Source organism: Watersipora subatra, chromosome 10 (genome assembly GCF_963576615.1).
Source record: "Watersipora subatra chromosome 10, tzWatSuba1.1, whole genome shotgun sequence".
NCBI lineage: Eukaryota > Metazoa > Bryozoa > Gymnolaemata > Cheilostomatida > Watersiporidae > Watersipora > Watersipora subatra.
Genome location: NC_088717.1, coordinates 36,932,109 through 36,952,608, shown reverse-complemented (window position 1 = coordinate 36,952,608; position 20,500 = coordinate 36,932,109). Strand labels below are relative to the sequence as shown.

General features: G+C 34.7%; 1 protein-coding gene across 3 annotated transcripts in view; it reads right to left on the bottom strand.

The window, feature by feature from the left end:
* The window catches only part of LOC137406665 (collagen alpha-2(IV) chain-like), a 97,319-nt gene that overhangs the window by 30,515 nt on the left and 46,304 nt on the right, over window positions 1–20,500 (bottom strand). For 2 of the 3 annotated variants that reach the window (XM_068093276.1, XM_068093275.1), the window contains exons 23-28: window positions 16,527–16,670; window positions 12,825–12,991; window positions 11,367–11,520; window positions 10,472–10,561; window positions 2,990–3,169; window positions 2,152–2,343 (exon numbers count right to left, since the gene is read on the bottom strand). In XM_068093276.1, coding sequence (XP_067949377.1) covers window positions 2,152–2,343; window positions 2,990–3,169; window positions 10,472–10,561; window positions 11,367–11,520; window positions 12,825–12,991; window positions 16,527–16,670 — 927 coding nt within the window. The remainder of the gene's footprint in view (window positions 1–2,151; window positions 2,344–2,989; window positions 3,170–10,471; window positions 10,562–11,366; window positions 11,521–12,824; window positions 12,992–16,526; window positions 16,671–20,500) is intronic. The other variant, XM_068093277.1, reaches the window with a different exon arrangement.

The window sequence follows — 20,500 nt, the reverse complement described above, 5'->3', positions numbered from 1 at the left end:
GCCACATTCTCCATATTCACCAGATTTGACTACCTGTGACTTCTGGCTATTTCCTAAGTTAAAACTTACTATGAAAAGAACCAGATTTGACAGTATAGAGTTGATTCAATGTGCAACAATGAGAGAGCTAAACAGCATCGACGCCGATGGCTTCCAGCACTGCATGGCATCATGGCAGAAGAGGTGGGACATGTGTATCGGTAGCCAAGGGGAGTCCTTTGAAGGGGAGTAATTAGATAGGTAAACTGAAGCAATGAGTTTTGAGTTATAGCTCCTTTCCAGGAACCTTTGGATCAGACCTCGTACATTTGCCGCTCAAACTTTAACAGTTAACTTGTAAATGTTTAAAGGTTGACTTGCAACAAAATTCACATTACAGTTATTTGGTATCAAAAGATTAACCATGTCTTACTCTGTTGTGTTGAAGGTGCGAAATATATGGAAATGTGATTACAAGCTCTTAAAAGCTCAAAAACGAACAATTAATCGCAGCCACACGAGACTGCCGTAGATTGGATTCTCTTTCCAAAACGGCTCAAATGTGACGTAGTTGTAGGAGATGGCTTCTGTTTACACTTTCAAGCAACCTCAATTGTTGAAATATTTTCACAAATATACTTCACGCATTCAATAAAACCATGTCTATTGTTTTTACGCGCCTATTGTATCGTCATTGTAATGCTGTCACTTTCAACACTAATATCCTATAACCTACCGTAAAAGTTTGTTTCATTTTTAACCTTAGCTCGAAGGAGTACATATCATTGTCTGATAAACATGACGAGCCTGTTGGTCACCTGTGATAATCGAAAAATTCTGCAGAAATTAATCGCGAAGTATGGGTCACATGATCAGATTACGACTAGATGATTAGTCCAAGCCGAAACAAAACTGTAAAGTAGCGAGTATCGATATTTGATACGGGGTCTTTAGTAAAACCCGAAGTGTTTGTCATAAACTAGTGCTACGAGAAGTTTTATATTGAGCCTTTTATTGGCCTTTCAATTCACAAAAAATTGACAAAAAAATAACCAAATGTAATGAATACATCACAGAAATAAACTGATTCCAATCTACGGCGGCTTTTCGTTTTTGAGCTTTTAAGAGCTTGTAAACACATTTCCATATATATTCTGCACCTACAACACAACAGAGTAAGACATGGTAAATCTTTTGATACCAAATAACTGTAATGTGAATTTTGTTGCAAGTCAACCTTTAACAATGGTTTTAGATTGCATCAGTCTAGCATTCGACAAAAAGACATATTTTTCCTCGATACATTGCTGATCGTGGCAGCAGAGGTGTAGAAGAAAAATTATAAGAACACCATATAACTGTGTCTTAATATTAGTGTTGAATAACATTATATCCTGAGACCCTGAAATTGCTGTGCCGCAACAAAATGCTGTAGCAATACATTCTGAATGGGTTTACATAATGCAGAGCAAATGGTTGTAACACACCATCATTGTGCCACCAATGTGAACAGATCCTAATATTTTCATTGCTTCAAACAGAAAGCTCTTTGCTGTATATTACCAAGCATGTAATATAATGCTATCTATAATATAAATATTTTCCGACTCTTAGCTAAGTTTGACATGATGACGAATTTGTGAGTTTACGGGAAAAATTGGTCTCACTAAAACTAGACTGACCATAGTACAGACATCAGCACTACTATCCCAACTAATATACCTACTACTATATCTAAAACCACCAAAACTTTTAAGGAGCATCACAAATCCATCTGAAAAAAACATGTCGATCATGCCACCCAAAATAATTGTGAGCATATTCGCTTTTATTCATTATTAAAATGCTAAAGTAATTTTTATTAACGCTATGTGCTTAATTTATTTCCCAAGCGTGAAAGTCATACATTTACTAGTGGCGAGGAATCAAATTGGATGATAAGGTCTTTAGAATGCTAAGGCTAGGCTAGCTAATGAAGTCCTTAGAATGCTAATGCTAGCTAATAAAGTCTATAGAGAGTTAAGGCTAGCGGACTCGTTGTGAAAGATTTGCTACCAATTTACTAACATCTAAGTGCTTTACTAAACAAAAAAAATGCTATTTAGTACAAATGTACCGTGAAAAGAAGCAGACTCAGGTCAAGGTCAATGAGATCTGTGTTATAGTGCTCACCCTTCATTCCTGTTATTCCAATGCCAGACTGTCCTTTCACCCCAGGATTGCCATCACGGCCTCTATCTCCTTTTGATCCAACAATGCCTCTATTACCATCTCTACCATCCCTTCCTGGTTCTCCTTTGACTCCCTTCGCCTCAATTCCCGCATCTCCTGTTTCACCTTTCTCTCCTTTATTTCCAGGTTCTCCTTAAAAGGTAAACATATGTGCCGCTAATGACAGTTTATCTTCACTTGACAAAACCTATTCTTTCAGCCTTTTCATTATCACATAGTCATTTGGTGTTCTTTACCATTTTCATCACAAACTTTCTTTGGAAAATAGTTTATGGTGAACTTATACTTAGAGCCCAATGGTTTCCAAAAATAGCCAGACAATTTGATACTGCAAATAGACAATTTGCAATATATCATGATGACATTATTATCATGAAACGAAACTCCTAAAATTTTGTTAATATTTTTTTGTATATTTTAACTTGAAAAAACTGTTTATGTTTGCGGTAATTAGAAATTTCATGAATGCCTGTATGCATAGAAGAGCATAAAATGGGCTTATTATAAAACCAGAAAGCTCGTGAATTTTAGTTCCAGTATCATCTAGCATACTCTAAAAATCCTCAGATGTGAAATAAAGCGCCATTACACAATTATATCATTTATACAATTGGCGATATCTTTTTAAACGATGACGATTTTAAAATCGTCTACCTTAAAAATTGCCACCAAACAGCTAAATTGCCATATTGTAGAGCTCTAGTTATAAGCAATTGACAGGTAGCGACAGGTCATATCCAACAAGCGTATAACCATGCCAAAATAAAAGTAATCATACCTGGCCGTCCCATAAATCCATATTCGCCTGACTGACCAGGAGGTCCCAAATCTCCTCTGTCACCCTTTAATCCAGGACTGCCTGGTATTCCACCATCACCAGGAATTCCTTTATTGCCATCGTTACCTGGAATTCCAGGCAGGCCATTTTCGCCAGGCTCTCCTTTCACACCATTAAAACCTACAAAGGTTGAAGAACCAATTATCGTGGAACAGAAAATTATTATACTGAATAAAAATAAAGTGAGTTTAAGGAAATAATTTAAGTTTGATAACCTACAAAGGTTGAAGAACCAATTATCGTGGAACAGAAAATTATTATACTGAATAAAAATAAAGTGAGTTTAAGGAAATAATTTAAGTTTGATAACCTACAACTAATAACACTAGAGATATATTTTAATTTATTTATTTAATAAATGCGTTATTTCTGTAATGCTTTTAAAACGATTGGAAATCTTTGAAATCTCTGTTCTGTAATAGGTAATGAATTGGGTAATTAACGACAGTTAAACAGTATTTGATATTTGTAGCATACAGGCATATAATATAGCATACCAATGCTGAACCAATGCTATCTTAAAAAGTCCAAATTCTTAACTCACTTCTTGCATGTAAAATGATATTTTTTAAACTTTATATTGTTACAATTTTGCTGCTGAAAAGGAAAATGGAGCCCGTGTAGTAATATAAACACTGAGATCATGATGCGTGATATAGTGAAGCCATTATTTCTTTGTTTAGATATTTTATTATAAACATATAATCACACCATAGGAAAGTTAATCACATTGCAGGTCCAGAGGCTAATCCTAGAAATCTCCGCTATGGCTACAAAAGAAAGAGGAGATGACAAGGTCAGTGACTACAACTAAAGCAACAGTTTCAGTGAGCTAGGCCGTTCACAGGAGAGAGAACAGTTGCTTTTTTATTTTCGTAATTGTTTCTTTACAAAGGAGGGAAAGCCAGCTCACTTAGACCATCACTTTAGTTGAGACGCCGTGTCACCTCTCCCCTCCTATGTCGGCCCAGCTCACTACTCGCTGTACACATACGTTTTAGCTTTGATGATTACATCATCACTTCTGTTTCATACTTTATAGAAATAATGGTCATGTGACATTGAAAGTTTGAAACTATTGAAAGCCTGTTTGTGGACGGATTAGCTTGTTTGTAGAAAAGACTAGCTCATAAGTGGATGGACCAGGTTGTTTATGGATGGGCTAATTGGTTTGTGGACAAGCTAGTCTGTTTATAAATCTAAAACTTTGATGGTAGACAAATATATATTATATACATGTATATATTACTTTATTGGCAATAATTTAATTTCAAATTGAAATGTTTTACAAATTAAGCCATACATTACAAACTGGTCTGTTTGGAGGCAAACTAGTTAATTTGTGGACAAACCAGTTTATTTATAGATGGGTTAGCCTGTTTATGGGCATATTATATTTTGAGGAGTTCATGATACAGCCATGATGACAATAACCATTGCGCAAGTATATGTCAACTGCATAACTGTTCAGATATATTTTAGCCGGCACAACTATTATCTTTTTACTAGCAGTTATCTCTGCTCAGAGTACCCCAAAAGCTTCACCAACTCTTATGGTCACAACTCAGTATTTGCTGTCTACCCACATACCTGAACCGTAGCTCAAATTGATCAAACGCACACATCAATTATAATTTATGTTAAGTTAAATGTGTGTATGTACATGTATGTTCACTATTCTAAGAAATTAGTTGAGAAAACTCTGATTTCTTCTACTTTACTTATCAGCTCAAACATTGCCTATATTTCCTATCTTAAAATAAGTCATATTCAATATTGTTTCATTTTAACATGTCTGTATTCAATGCTTTGGATTAATCAAGCGCATTTTAAGCCGCATACAGATTTATTATATAATAAATTTTTATTATATAAAACTAAATTTGCACATGCTTCAAGATTTCCCTTTTTAAAAGTGAACTTGAACAAAATATTTGTAGATTTTATTAGAAAGTATTGGTATTTGTATCATATGCAATTGTTTCTGATGTTTGAGGTGATCTGATTCCCTGAATGATTCTAAATTAAGTTCGATAAAACTATATAAAAACTCGAAGAAAATACATGCAAAATGATTTCACTAGCAGCAATCGTTCCGATAGTTGATATCGGCTATTGCGTACAAGTTAAAGCATTATGGGTCTCTATTATATCTGTCTCTTTGCAATCATAGACATCATAATTGCACTTTCGAGAAATTTGAGTGTTTTAATGGCGATCAAGTTTTGTTAGTTTTAATTGTGAAACATCCTGGCAATCACGATTGCCGATGATTCTAGCGATTTCATGTCTTTTGAGCGTTTTATCCACGGTCTAGTTTTTTCTCCATTTTAATTTATAAATATACTGGCAGCTAAATCACCTCAAACACCATCAACAATCGCAAATGATAGAAAAATATTGACACTTTCTGATAAAATATGCCAAAATTTTGTATAAGTGCATCCTTAACATTCAACCTCTAATATGACACAATCCGTGTCAATTACTTGATTTCTTCATCTTTGAAGCGGCATATACAACTGTCATTACTTGGTTCACTAGTTTTTGTCTCGTGGTCTAACTTGCTTTAAATGCCATTGACTAGTGTAAATGATGTTAATATTATTATTATGTTATCATATTATTGTATTAAATTACCTGCTGATCATTTTTCAGAAACAAAAAGAATTAAAATATATAAAAGTATAATAATAAGATAATAAAGATTTTGTGTGTGAATGATTCTCAAATAATGACAGTCATAAATAGAAATAAAGAAATCGCATGATGTGCATAAAAAGCATGGGCTAACAACTTACCGTGTTATATTTAAACAAGTCTTCAGCTTTCTTTTAAGCCATCCAGTAGGTTCCTGTTCATCCTTTTTGTGTAAATCCTTTTCTTTGAGTTTTTGAAAGATCCGATTGATGTCAACTGATTTGTTTTTAATCTGATTGTGGTTGATAAAGTCATAGATAAGATATCAGATAGAAAATTGCGTCTCACAATTTTCTAAGTGCAAAAGAACCTGTGATAGAGTGTCTTCAATACAAAGAAAGAAAATTTATTCTAATTTCTGTTTTCAAAATTATTGTGTAGGCTAGGAATTTCAATTTTCAAACCAGATTTTTTTAATTTTGTGCAAAATGAACAACTTTATGCATCTATGATAGTCAATCAAAATTGTGATTTTGCGATTTTAACCAGATAAAAATATAATGTGTAAAAATTAGGATCCAGACCCCGATCTGCACATAAGATCAAGTCTTAGCGCACTGCTCATTTTTATGCCATATCACATTAGAATGATATGACGAACACTCTGATGACTTTTAACCACTCATAAATAGATGCCGTTAATAATTGTTAGTAAGTTCTCACAAGTAGAGAAACACATCACAGCACTGTATAACAACTTTCCTATCAACAGCCATTGTTTTAACCAGGTCCCTATTCTCTGGGGCGGCTCAGCCGCCCCAAGTTTTTAGTGATTTTCGCTGGCTAAGTACTAAGAAATTCAGTCCATGCTCATTCACTTGGAATTTCCAACTACTAATTAACGAGCTCTAGCGCAACTAGCGATGAAGCTCACTATAATTCTAGTATCGGTTTTGCCTGCCACTAATGCAGTGAGTGAGAGATCCTTTTCTGCATTGAAGCTAATCAAATCATGAGGATGAGGAGCACTATGAGACAGGCTCGTCTAAATAATCTTCTAATATTACACATATATAAATGTGTTGAAATAGATAAAGAATCATTGTGAAAGATTTCTGCCATAGACACATTGACAGAACGAGAGCTATTGTAATAAAGAAGTAATAGCTCTTGTTCTGTCAATGTCCCTTACAGAAATCGGTAGTGTCATGAGTTTTATATCGCTCGTTGAATAAAGAAGTTTTGCCTACCATGAACCATAAGCAATATATTTATGTAGATTTTGATACTTACGATTGCTTTTATGTATACATTGAGGGTTGTTGATGCTTAAAATGTTCAGAGTTTCGGGGCACTGCCCTCCAACCCCCGTGGGGGATTACATCGCCTCCCCCCAAACCCCCAGGTATTTATAACTAGTTGCCTAATAAATATCGTGGGCACTTCTAACCGACAGAAAAATGTGAAATGGCTGCAGACAGTACATTAGTACATTAGTTTCTAATGTACTGTCTTTTGCTTTGTGTTTGTATTTTTGTTATTTTCACTATTTGTTATTGTTATTTGTTATGCTTCACTAACAATTTGTATACAATAAAACATTGCGCGCACACACATTTCTAGTATAATTAAGAGGTTTCCAGTCGATTGGACTATTGCTTCTTGAGATATTGCTGAAATACCGATGGCACTTCTAACCGACAGAGAAATGTAAAATGGCTGCAGACAGTACATTAGTTTCTAGTGGCACACTGATTGAATTTCTCGGTAACGAAGGGTCAGGAGTAGACAAACCTTAAAAGGTTCTTCTCGTCAGCAACAAGAGCTTTACAACTATTTGTTATTTTATTTACTAAAAATTCCCCTGTCATACAGCCCACGACCAAAGTGATATTGGAAAAAAGAAAGTGTACTGATAGTTGAGAAATGCAATATTAGCAGTCAAATGGCACTGCAGTGCAATAGGATAACTGCAATGGTAGCTGTAATGTGCTGGGTGTTATTATGTACAACAAACAGCAATAATGAAAGGAAAAGATTATATGCTTATATCTTCCCCCTGCAATAGGAGAAATGTAATATTAGAAGTAAAATGCACTGATATTATTAGAATAACCAATATTATTAATATAGTAATACAGTAATAATAGAAAACCAATGCACAATTTTGTTTACATTTCAAAACGTCATAGCAACCAATATCAAGAAGTTGTGATATTTATCTAAATTTTTAGAAAATCTATTTAACAAAATTATTTAGAAAAAATATTAACAGTAACATATTGCCCAACATCAGTCACTATATACTTTGATCTTGTAAATTCGAATGACTATTCTTATAATTAAATCTTATAAAATCGAATAATTATTCTTATAATTAAACATCGTAATAATCTTATACGAATCGTTAGAAAAATACCATCGTCATTTCCTTTACTTTCACTGCTTTGGACATCAGTTGGAAAACCAAAGTACTCATTATAAGTGTCCAAAATGTCAGTTACTTTGAAATCGGCAAAAAAGAAATGATTACTTTTCAGTACTTCTACGTTTGTTACAGAAACCTTCGGCAATTGGACAATGCCATAGACTGGTGAAATGTGCATGTTTTTCTCGTGAAATGCGCACGACTTAATGGTTCTACTCTTTGTCGCACGGCCTTGTCGGCGTTTCGTTGGCCGGTCTTAATTTTGATAAAAACAGGCTTGTCAAAGTTTTAATAGCGAATTTAGGCCAAATTAATCGGTCTATTTATGTATAATCCGATCAGATGGGTAAGGTTTAGGATATTGTCTACCAATTTCAAAGACTTGGTAACAAATTTAAATAGGTTTATATGTGTTTTGTATCGTTATTATACTTAAATGACTCCATTGAAAAATGGTTAAATTTGTTGACGAGATTTCGGTACAAGGGTTTGCGATGGCCGTTGATGAATAATTTTTGTGAGTTGTGTGCGCATATGCATTTATCATAAATCTCCCAAACAATCGCTTCGCTCGTGTTTGGTCGTGGGATAACTAATATACACACTCTATGAAACTCGGTGCGCTGCAATTATTACATTTCATCCGTTATCTTTACACCACACTTCTTTGGAAGAGTGTACAAGACTAAGTAGTGTATTTGATTGCTGTTTTTCACTGAGTTTTACTAGCTTAAACCTTCAAAATACATGTAGTATTCAGTTCAAAAATAATTATGCTATACTATGTGCTTTTAGAGTCAATGTAATGTTGTTTATATGTTCTAGTATCAAGGGGCTTGCTTGTACATACAAGACTTAGCTGTAGTAAACATTCAACTTTCTAAACAATAAACACTACACAATTTAACAACTGTGATAACAAGTTAACAACTGTTAACAAAGTTAACAATTTAACAACTGCCTCCAATTAGTTCAAATTTTAAAATGTGAGCAACTCTTACATGAAAATTGAAAGCCAATTGAAAACCAGATGAGTAAATAAAGATATATATATACAGTCAAACATGGATAACTCGAACTTCACGGGACCGAGCGAAAGTGTTCAAGTTATCAGAGCGTTCGAGTTATCAGAGCCCTGTCACAAGTCCATGTATTTACTTAATTATTAGTAGATACATGCACATATACAAACTATAATAGAAATCAAAAGCGTAAATGGCTTGTTTCAAATTAAATGCTTCTAATGTAGAGTTTAAAACTTTTTTATCAAAAAGTATAGGAGATTTTTCTATCACTTGAGATTGTTTTGTTGTTTGAGGTGATGTTATTGCCAGGACGTTTTTTTAGATTAAAATTTGCAAAACTTGATCGTTGTTGAAATGCTCAGAAGAAAAGACATCTTTTTCTTTTGAGCGTTTTAACCGAGATCAATTTTGCTGATTTTTCTTGAAGTTTATGCGAAGGTCACCTCACTTTTTTATGCCTCCGAAAGACAATCGCTAAGCGGATGTTTGGTAAAAATCAAAATTCACCAAACCTTTAGAAAAGTCGTTGACAAAAATATTTTGCCGACGGTGGTAATTACGACGCCTATGATTTGCAAAAAGTTGAGGTTTACTTCTATGACTTGGAATAAAGTGATTTTCTAAAGCGATAACAACTGTCTCGGTAGCCGTTGGGCAAAAAAAAACTGTTCGAGTTAATGGTGCTGAGGTCGAGTTATCCATAGCAATTTATCATTACGTGGGAACGGACCAAAGAAACCGTTCGAGTTAACCATGTGTTCGAGCTATCCGTGGGCGAGTTATTCATGTTTGACTGTATATACAACAAAAAACAGGTTTATATTTTAATAAATCTCAAAGTTCCTCAAACCGATAAACATCAGACATTTTTATGTACGAAAAGACCGATGGCCAGGGTAACAAATCAATGTTCAGATTTGGTGCAGGAATCAGGTCAACTACTTCTGACTAAATGAAAAATGTTGGTGAGAAAATTTTAGTAACTGTTTTTGACAACATTTTATGCAAGCATTCACACACAGCTTCAAGGTGTGGCAGAAAGTGATGTAAAATGCACTGTATTCCAATTTTACCAGTTTGTCATCTATCTTTTACATGATGTTTTTAAAATTTCTAACCATAAGAGCGAATAAATAACGTTTAGCGAGAATAACCATATATTAAACTCGTTGGTATAAAAACGTAAAGCTAAAATTGAAGTATTATATAAAGCACTACGATATTTTCTGTTCGATTCTTTTTCCCTGTGCCATGATTTTTGTGAACTTTATGCATGAAGGTTGAACGAAAATACTGACAAATCAATAGGCAAAGATTTTAAATAGCTACCTGGATAGCCACGGTCTCCTTTAACGCCAGGGAATCCCTTGTCTCCCTTGCCTCCATCTTTGCCGGGAGTGCCAAATACTCCATCCCGACCTGCCATAATCCGACTGGTTGTAGACATGAACATCCTCTTTTATATGCTTATATACAATGCTAATCATAAACACATGGCTGCTTTTCTGCCTCATTATAGGTTTCTCACAGTATGCAAGTTCAGCCATAGCATCCTTACAAGTCAGAGCAGAGCTAGCAAGTCATGCGTCAATTGTAGTTTACCGAAACACTTTTATTAATGCATCAATACGGACCGAGCTGTGTCAATACTATACACTGAATATTGGCTGAGTCAAATGAAGTTGTCTTCTCAATCAAAATACAGATATGCAGCACAAACTTTCATAGTAAGTGCTTAACAAGTCTTTAATTGTATCAATTCAGCATTCCATAAAAACAATTTTCCTTGATGCGTTGTTGTCTTTGGCAGCAACAATGTAGCAGACCGATCATAGGAACACTTCATAACTGTGTTTTCAAATTAGTATGGCATAGAGCTATACAATGTGACCTTGAAATTGATGTATCGCAACAAAATGCTGTAGCAATACATTCTGAATGGGTTTAAATAACGCAGAGCAAATGGCTGTAACACACCATCATTGTGCCACCAATGTGAACAGATCCTAATATTTTCATTGCTTCAAACACAATGATCTTTTCTACATATTATCATGTATATAACGGGTGTGAACATGTGTCGTCATCTATTTTTCTGCTGCTTACTTTAAATAAGCTGTTACAACAGCAGGTATAAGTTGGTAAGTATAACTTGCAAGTATAAGTATAACTTGCAGATATAAGTATAACTTGCAGGTGAAGCAAGCAAGAATTAATTCGATACCTCGTTCCCCTTTGTCTCCCGGGGCACCAGTTAGTCCAATAAATCCTCGGTCTCCTTTCTCGCCAAATCCGCCAGGAGATCCGTCTTGTCCTTTAGGGCCAGGAAACCCCTTAAAGCCTGGTGAACCCTTAATCCCGAATGAGCCAGGTTCACCCTGTAGGGCAAGAATGACCAGAATGAATAAAGTATACAGTAGACAGACCTGCTTTGTAAAAACTAGCTTGAGTAAATGTTGCGCCAATAATAATAATAACAATAACAGGGCTCATTTCAACAAAAGGAGAAAAATTGTACTACTGAGGTAAGAAATTTCTAGTGCAATACATACACAGATTTTTTGATTTGCTATACTAAATTTTAAAAACTCTATCATCCTTACACCGCGCATTTCTTCTTTTACACCACTTAATAAGAACATTTTTATCATATTTAAAGCTAATGAAACCTTGCTTAAAAGCCATCACAAAACAATCTTGAAAAGAGTCAATACTAACAATACCGACATTTTTTAACTTTTCACTTTAAAAAGATGAAAATGGCTGCTAACATCAAATACCTTGATAAAATAGTAAGAATATTTAGTATCAATGGAGACTGACTGGAAATCATTAAAAATGAAGATTAAATACACTGATTGAACATTAAATAAAAATAAGTATTACTGTAACTAAAACACATGTTTGGTTTGAAATGAGCATTCATTATAAGAGGTTACCTCCTATTATCATGGAAACTAACTCATTCGCAACCATCATGAGTATAATTGCAAACTTTGGTCATGGCTAGGCAACCAAAATTATCTCGCCTTTAAAATTTACCCAGTCCATGTATTGTCATTTTAAAGCCATAAAATAAAATTTTTGATTGGTTATATAAAATAAATTCTAGCCAATAATAATAAAATCAAAACTTTGTTTCAATGATATCTTTTGCAATAGTTACAATCAAAATACTAAACCTATCAATATTGACCTCGACCTAAACCAGGGAATCATGGCGACTTCGAAATTCATCGATTCCAATGAATTTTCTGTTGCCTCTGGAAGTGAATATGCAGAGTCGGGAGACCTAAGATGATGAAGGACCGCATAAATAAAATTAAAAAAAAAATTTCTTATTTTTTAAAATTATTATTAACATTTAGTCCTGCCAATTCGACTTGCTATGTTCTAGTAAGAAATGCACTTTTTTAGTGAGTGAGTCACAGGAATCATGTATAAATATACAAAGGTATATACTCAGGTATACGGGTCAAATAGCATAGAAATAAGTCGGCTGCGAGTGAGCAAACTAATGTTCAAAATCAGTACTGCTGTATTTTAGAAAAGATATTGGTTTCTTTCAGAACAGACTGTTTTAATATGTCATACGGTGCCTAAAATAGTGAGCTATAGCCATTAAGATATGCAGCTGACAGTCAGTGGCTGCAAGTCGATGCAATGGTATAATTGAACTTACCTTGTCACCTTTTTCACCATTCTCTCCTGGTTTTCCATTTTCTCCTGGAACTCCTGGTTCACCCAGAAAACCATTCAAACCATTTCGGCCAGGAACACCAGGTTCTCCTTTATCACCTGTTATGCCAAAGCCTGGGATACCGTCTTTGCCTTTTTCACCACGTGGACCTTCAAATACAAGTGAAATATAAAGGTTGATTAGTGTATAGCGGGTTAGCAGATGATAGCTTTAAATACTGATTCTTTAACTGAAGGTTTATTTTACAGAACATGAGGAGATGGTTCCGACAAGGGCAAGAAGGATGCTACGTGGGAAGCTAATGCATAGCAACCTATGCAAACATTGGCTATAGCTTCATATATGCCTGTTAAAGACATATTTTATGGTTTTTCTAGATTTTACAGTTTACACTGAGCAGAACTTTTACTCAAGTTATTTAGAGCGGCCTCACTAAAACTAGCACTATGAACTATGAACAATACCTGGTCGCAATTAACGTACTGCCTAAATAGAGACAGCTAATTTGTCTAAAATCTTGTAAACTGGATGGCTAACAAGCAAAGGGATCTAAAATACTGCGTATCAGCTCATTGGCCTGAACTACATGTACCTGTGTACTAACTCTAGCTGTGTACTAACTCTAATTGTGAACTAACTCTATCTGTGTACTAACTTTAATTGTGAACTAACTTTAGCTGTGTACTAACTCTAGCTGTGTACTAACTATAATTGTGAACTAACTCTATCTGTGTACTAACTCTAGCTGTGTACTAACTCTAATTGTGAACCAACTCTAGCTATGTACGAACCCTAGCTGTGAACTAACTCTAGCTGTGTACTAACTCTATCTGTGTACTAGCTCTAGCTGTGAACTAACTCTAGCTGTGTACTAACTCTAGCTGTGTACTAACTCTAGCTATGAACTAACTCTAGCTGTGTACTAATTCTATCTGTGTACTAACTCTAGCTGTGAACTAAATCTAATTATGAACTAACTCTATCTGTGTACTAACTCTATCTGTGTACTAACTCTAGCTGCGTACTAACTCTAGCTGTGTACTAACTCTACCTGTGTTCTAACTCTATCTGTGTACTAACTCTAGCTGTGAACTAAATCTAATTGTGAACTAACTCTATCTGTGTACTAACTCTAGCTGTGTACTAACTCTAGCTGCGTACTAACTCTAGCTGTGTACTAACTCTATCTGTGTACTAACTCTATCTGTGTACTAACTTTAGCTGTGAACTAACTCTAGCTGTGAACTAACTCTAGCTGCGTACTAACTCTAGCTGTGTACTAACTCTAGCTGTGTACTAATTTTAGCTGTGCGCTAACTCTAGCTGTGTACTAACTCTAGCTGTGAACTAACTCTAGCTGTGTACTAACTCTAGCTGAGAACCAACTCTAGCTGTGTACTAACTCTAGCTGAGAACCAACTCTAGCTGTGTACTAACTCTAGCTGAGTACTAACTCTAGCTGTGTACTAACTCTACCTGTGTTCTAACTCTATCTGTGTACTAACTCTAGCTGTGAACTAAATCTAATTGTGAACTAACTCTATCTGTGTACTAACTCTAGCTGTGTACTAACTCTAGCTGCGTACTAACTCTAGCTGTGTACTAACTCTATCTGTGTACTAACTCTATCTGTGTACTAACTTTAGCTGTGAACTAACTCTAGCTGTGAACTAACTCTAGCTGCGTACTAACTCTAGCTGTGTACTAACTCTAGCTGTGTACTAATTTTAGCTGTGTGCTAACTCTAGCTGTGTACTAACTCTATCTGTGTACTAACTCTAGCTGTGAACTAACTCTAGCTGTGTACTAACTCTAGCTGTGAACTAACTCTAGCTGTGTACTAACTCTAGCTGAGAACCAACTCTAGCTGTGTACTAACTCTAGCTGTGTACTAACTCTAATTGTGAACTAACTTTAGCTGTGTACTAACTCTAGCTGTGAACTAACTCTAGCTGTGTACTAACTCTAGCTGAGAACCAACTCTAGCTGTGTACTAACTCTAGCTGTGTACTAACTCTAATTGTGAACTAACTTTAGCTGTGTACTAACTCTAGCTGTGTACTAACTCTATCTGTGAACAAACTCTAGCCGTGTACTAACTTTAGCTGTGAACTAACTCTAGATGTGAACTAACTCTAGCTGTGTACTAACTCTAGCTGAGAACTAACTCTATCTGTGTACTAACTCTATCTGTGTACTAACTCTAGCTGTGTACTAACTTTAGCTGTGAACTAACTCTAGCTGTGAACTAACTCTAGATGTGAATTCATATGCTTGAAGTAAATCTAGCTGTGAACTGAATGAAACTTTTATATAAACTCCAAGTTCTTCTTGACTAACAAATAGACCAAAACTAGATGCTGTGCCAAAATTTTTTTAATCAATGTCATATTCTGATCATTCCGTTTTGCTCTACTGCGACCAGAAGCCTTTTCATATGATCAGACAAAACAAAACCAATTTTTTTATGACAAGCCTAGGTGCCACAAATGACAAACGCAAAAAATTATTACAATAAAAATGGAATCCTACATTGTATTGCAAAATACGGAAGCATGCCATTGCAATATGCTATGCAGAGTACAGTAGACACTTTTATAACGTATACCTCCTATAACGTAAATTTCAGACAACTTTAAAATTTATGCGAAGTTTTTGCTTCATACTATGTAAAAGATTCTATATAATGTGTAGTGTCATGTAGGGGCAACTTCTCAAATTCGATAACATATCTCGCCGCACTTGTGAAAAAAACCAGCGCAAGCAAGCTGTTTTATCTACTATATACATGTATACAACTTCCAAAAATCTTTAGTTCGTTGTAACAAATCGCCAGATGTGTTGACAAAAAAGAGAATAGGATAGCTACGCAATTTTTAATAAATACTTGAAAGCGATCAATCTGTGCAGGTGTTACAGAATTGGTTTACCATTCTGAATGTCATGATTTGGAGTATCATCAAAAGCTAGCTTTCTTTTATCCTAACCTTGACCACTAGATACAGATAGACGATGAACAGGTAGACACCACTCTTTTCATAATGAAAATATATTTTGTTTTCCTTTATTGCGGACGTATAAAATATTTGTTACTAGTTTTACTTTGCAGAATAGACTTTGCTTTATAGAAAAATAAACCAACTGTTGTAAATGGACGTCGAATATGTGCATTCCCCATCAAATTATTGTAAAATTACCACAATCATAGTCTATAAAACCAGTAAAGTTGGTCAGAAAAAGGAGATAAGTTGACGATGCAAACTAATAATATTACAGTTATGATACAGTCAACAAATAAAAAGTTAAGTTTTTTTTTGTATGGCCAAAGGAGTGAGTTTGGAAATATCTCGGAACAAATTAGGCAATTTACATGTATTTTACTGTTTGTATAATGTAAAGTCCCTGTAACGTAAACATTCCTGGAACGGATTATTCACAATGTAAGAACGTCTACTGTACATGTAGTTGAGATATGCAAAATATGCATTCATGCTCTATGGTTTACACAATCCTGTTTGTTGTAAATATTTGCACAGTAAACTTTGAAATAAAATGATTTTGCAAGGTGTGGCAATGCATTCTTACTATGGTATTTTTTACAACTGTTGAATACAACATTCTGAAATTGAATCAGGCATTTTCTAGTGCTATATAGGAACAGAGAAAGCTTGCTAGCATTCTTACCTGTAAGACCAGTAAGACCTTTGTCACCAGGATCTCCTGGAAACCCAGGTTCTCCTGAAGAGCCTCTCTCACCGGGGGTACCTGGGAACCCTCTATCTCCCTTAGATCCAACAGTGCCGTCATAGCCTTTAGGCCCAACCTCTCCTAATAATTGAATGACAACAAATATAAATTAACTATTTGCTATCGATGTTTTTATATTTGATGACTTTAGCAAAACATCAGACGTAGAAAAAGAAAACATTCGCTTTTTCTACTTGAGTAATAAGGCAGGATGTAACGAGCTGACAATGAAATAATGACGGTAGATTGAGCCGAATCACCATAGCTCCAATAGTGAACTTACATGCAAGCTCAACGTTAGCTACACATATAGCTCATTCAGCCAAAACTACAACCATACAAGTTACCTAATTATTATATCTTATGAGCTTCACAGCTAAAAAACTTTAAAATTCACTTTATAACAGGAGCAAGTAAGCGCATATTTTGCATTGCTGGCCAGTAAGTATTTCATATGCTGCACTTTGCATAACTGTCACAAGTTTTATCAGCAGTCTATGGAGTTGCCTGACCATGCCAAGTAAGCACAAGCACTTTACTGTTAAAGATGCATTTACTCCAAATTTCAGTAGATTTAATCAGAAAGTATTGGTATTTTTCTATAATTTGCGATTGTCTTTGATGTTTGAGGTGATTTGACTGCCAGTATGTTTCAAGATTAAAATCGACCAAACTTGATCGTGGTTAAAATGCTCAGATCTAACAAAAGTGCGATATGATAAGACATAATAAAAAGACAACATTATAAGTTTATCTGATAGCAAACAATGTGAAAATAGTGACTGACGTTATTAGTGTACAAGGTTTTGAATACAATTGATGCAAAAAATAGTTACATTGCAAGTCAACAGCGGCATTTCTACCCTTTTTAGTGAGCAGATTGAAACACAACAGGTGTCGATTGCAGTATGGGTTATTCTGCACTTACACAGAATGAGATAGTTGACTACAGCTAATAATATGATAAGGTTTAAAAATTATCTAACTCAGTCGGCATATCCGTATTTTTACTAATATGGAAACATCAGTTTTTAAACTTCTTATATACAGTAGAATCTCGGTTCTCTCAGCAAAAAATTTAAGATTTTCTCGTCCCGGATCTCGACCATAAATTTGGTTCTCGACCAAACCAGAACATGCGCGTTTGAATTAAATGTTTAGAACAGCGCCGGGGAAACAGCATGTTTATACGTTTAACGACGTTGTTATGAGCCCCTTTTGGAAGGTTCTCAAACAAAGGGCGAAGTTTCGCGTCATAAGTTCTTTACAAAAAGGAGCCATCTGGGAGGGCGCCGTCTCTACCGAAGAAATTTTCTAGGGACACAACTCCTCCAGTTAAGTTACCCTAAATAGTTTTGGAGGAGGATTCTTCTTCAAAGATGTGAAGTAAACGTGTCATTGCTGTTTCTATTTTCTTTTTCACACGATCATTGATGTAACCGATCTGTTGCATTTTTTGCTGTTTCATTATCAATTTTTTCAATTTTTGGTATTGTATCGTAACCTTTAATGCTTTTGATGTTATAAGACCAAAGCATACGAAATGATTAGAGTTTGTTTTCTTTTTTCATCATCATAGATAGAAAATCTTTTATTAAAATTAAACACGATCTAGTATATCTACCCGTTTTTATATATAGTATGCAGTACACAGTACAGTTTATGGTGTAAAATGTTAAAAAATACTTTACCAAAGTTGTTAAATCGACTTGGAACGGATTAAAACTTACATACATTAATTCTAATGGGAAAAATTGCTTCGGATCTCGAACAACTTGGTTTTCGAACAACCTTCTGGAACTGATTGTGTTTGAGAACCGAGGTTCCACCGAACATGTAATGCACTTGTTTTATTACTGTGTAAGTGCTTACAATGTTTTTTGTAAAGAAGTTATTTGCAATGTTATAAGTACCATATACCCTATGAACGCGATTGTATAAGACTACAAAATTGGAGCAAGTTTTTATGAATTTATCATATATCGGTTGCATAAAACACACCTGCTAAATTCATTTTGTTCACATTTAAAAAACGATGCAACCTTCCACTGATTCTTCACTTAGCTTAAATAGTATATGGTATTATATAGAGTCTCAGACTGCTTTCAAATTGTTTTAGGATTTTGGCCAACAACATATTCGCATCTTAGTAATTTTTTGGGTACATTGTAAGGCGTGGATAATAGTATAACCAGGGGCTAAAAACACTGTATTCCACATCATAACTTGAAAAAAAGCGTACCCTAGGTCCGACGTAGCCGAAGTTCAACTGTAATGTAGTATCTAATTTTATTGAGAAATAAAGGTGCATGTAATCAGCTATCAATATTTACAACCATAATGATACTGATTTTTATTGAGAAATAGAGGTACATGTAATCAGCTATCAATATTTACAACCATAACGATACTGATTTTTATTGAGAAATAGAGATACATGTAATCAGCTATCAATATTTACAACCATAACGATACTGATTTTTCATGTAAAATGAAAGTTTAATGAGTAGAATTCAAAGTTTGACTTTTATATCGTTTGTATAAAACGACTCCCAATTTTAAAGGGTGATTTTTTTATTTCAACTCTTTAAACCCTGATAGCTGGTATACCGGCATCTACATAGCTCTGTTCACAAATACTGTTTGTAAGTAACAGCGTGGACCAATCAAATTAATTCATGCGTAGAATTGATTTGATTGGTTGAATCAAAATTGTACTTTCATTTTCTACCATTTTCAAATATATCTTTATCAACTTTTTTCGTTATTATAACAATTTTGCTGGGACAATATCGCGAACAAATGATATGACTCACTTGTTGGTATGTGATAAATGATTGTAATGCAGATGAAAAATTATATGATACTACAGTAATACTTCGACGTGCGAGCATAATGCGTTCTGAGACTGAGCTCGTATGTCAATTTACTCGCATGTTGGTGCAATTTATGTATATATAGAACAATTAAATATATATTGATTGGTTTCCATACTCAAAAAAATGCAAATAAAACACTCAAAACCAGATATTGTAGCAGAAAGAACATGTTGGTTATTGTCCTAACTTACCACATGCTTTCAAAAAGCAACAAATAAAAAGTAATGCAAGGAAATGTGATTAATTAAAATGTAAAATTAAATACATACAATAGCAGCTAACGCTAGCATTTGCCAGAGAGAGATAAGTTATCCTTCATTACAACAGTTGGCTTTGATAAATTTGGATTTTATCAAAGTCTTAAAAGACAAACTTAGAAGCAAACTTTCATTTTTATCTTTAATCTTCAATTAAAATTTCTTCGGCGTTCTCAGTTTCTTCTTGCTAGTTAGCTAATTTTTGTTTGTTTCGCTCTCACGACCAGCCGGCCGTTTTAAGAGACACCTATCTAAGGACGTTTGCCTTTGTCGCCTTTTCAACATGTTGCGATTAGGACGAACACAGGTGTCGTCACAAAAGGGTTAATGCACGACCAATAATTAGCCAACTTGTCCGAATGTCTAATTTTTAGTCTTGATAGATAGCGCCGGTCTTTTCACATAGCATCGTTTCAGTTACGCTGTCACCGCCAATTTTTTGTATTTTATCCAAAGCCGGATCTGAGCAGTCTCTCCTTCAGCAGTCGTGAAGATCGCTACGCCGTTTAGAAACTACGGTTAGTCCTTTTGTAAACTAAATGCCCTGAATATAATCCTTCTGTTTGATAATTGTGGATGTATTTCTGTCATATTGCCGAGCTAGTTCAATCACGCATACACATTTAGCATATTTTTCAATAATTTTCCGTTTAATATCAATTGTTATCATTCGTTTTTTTTTGCATTTATCTTTCATTTTACTGGCAAACTTTCGGTCTACGCACAGTACTTTTAATTCACATAATTCTGCACCGAAAATCGTGCACGAAAAACA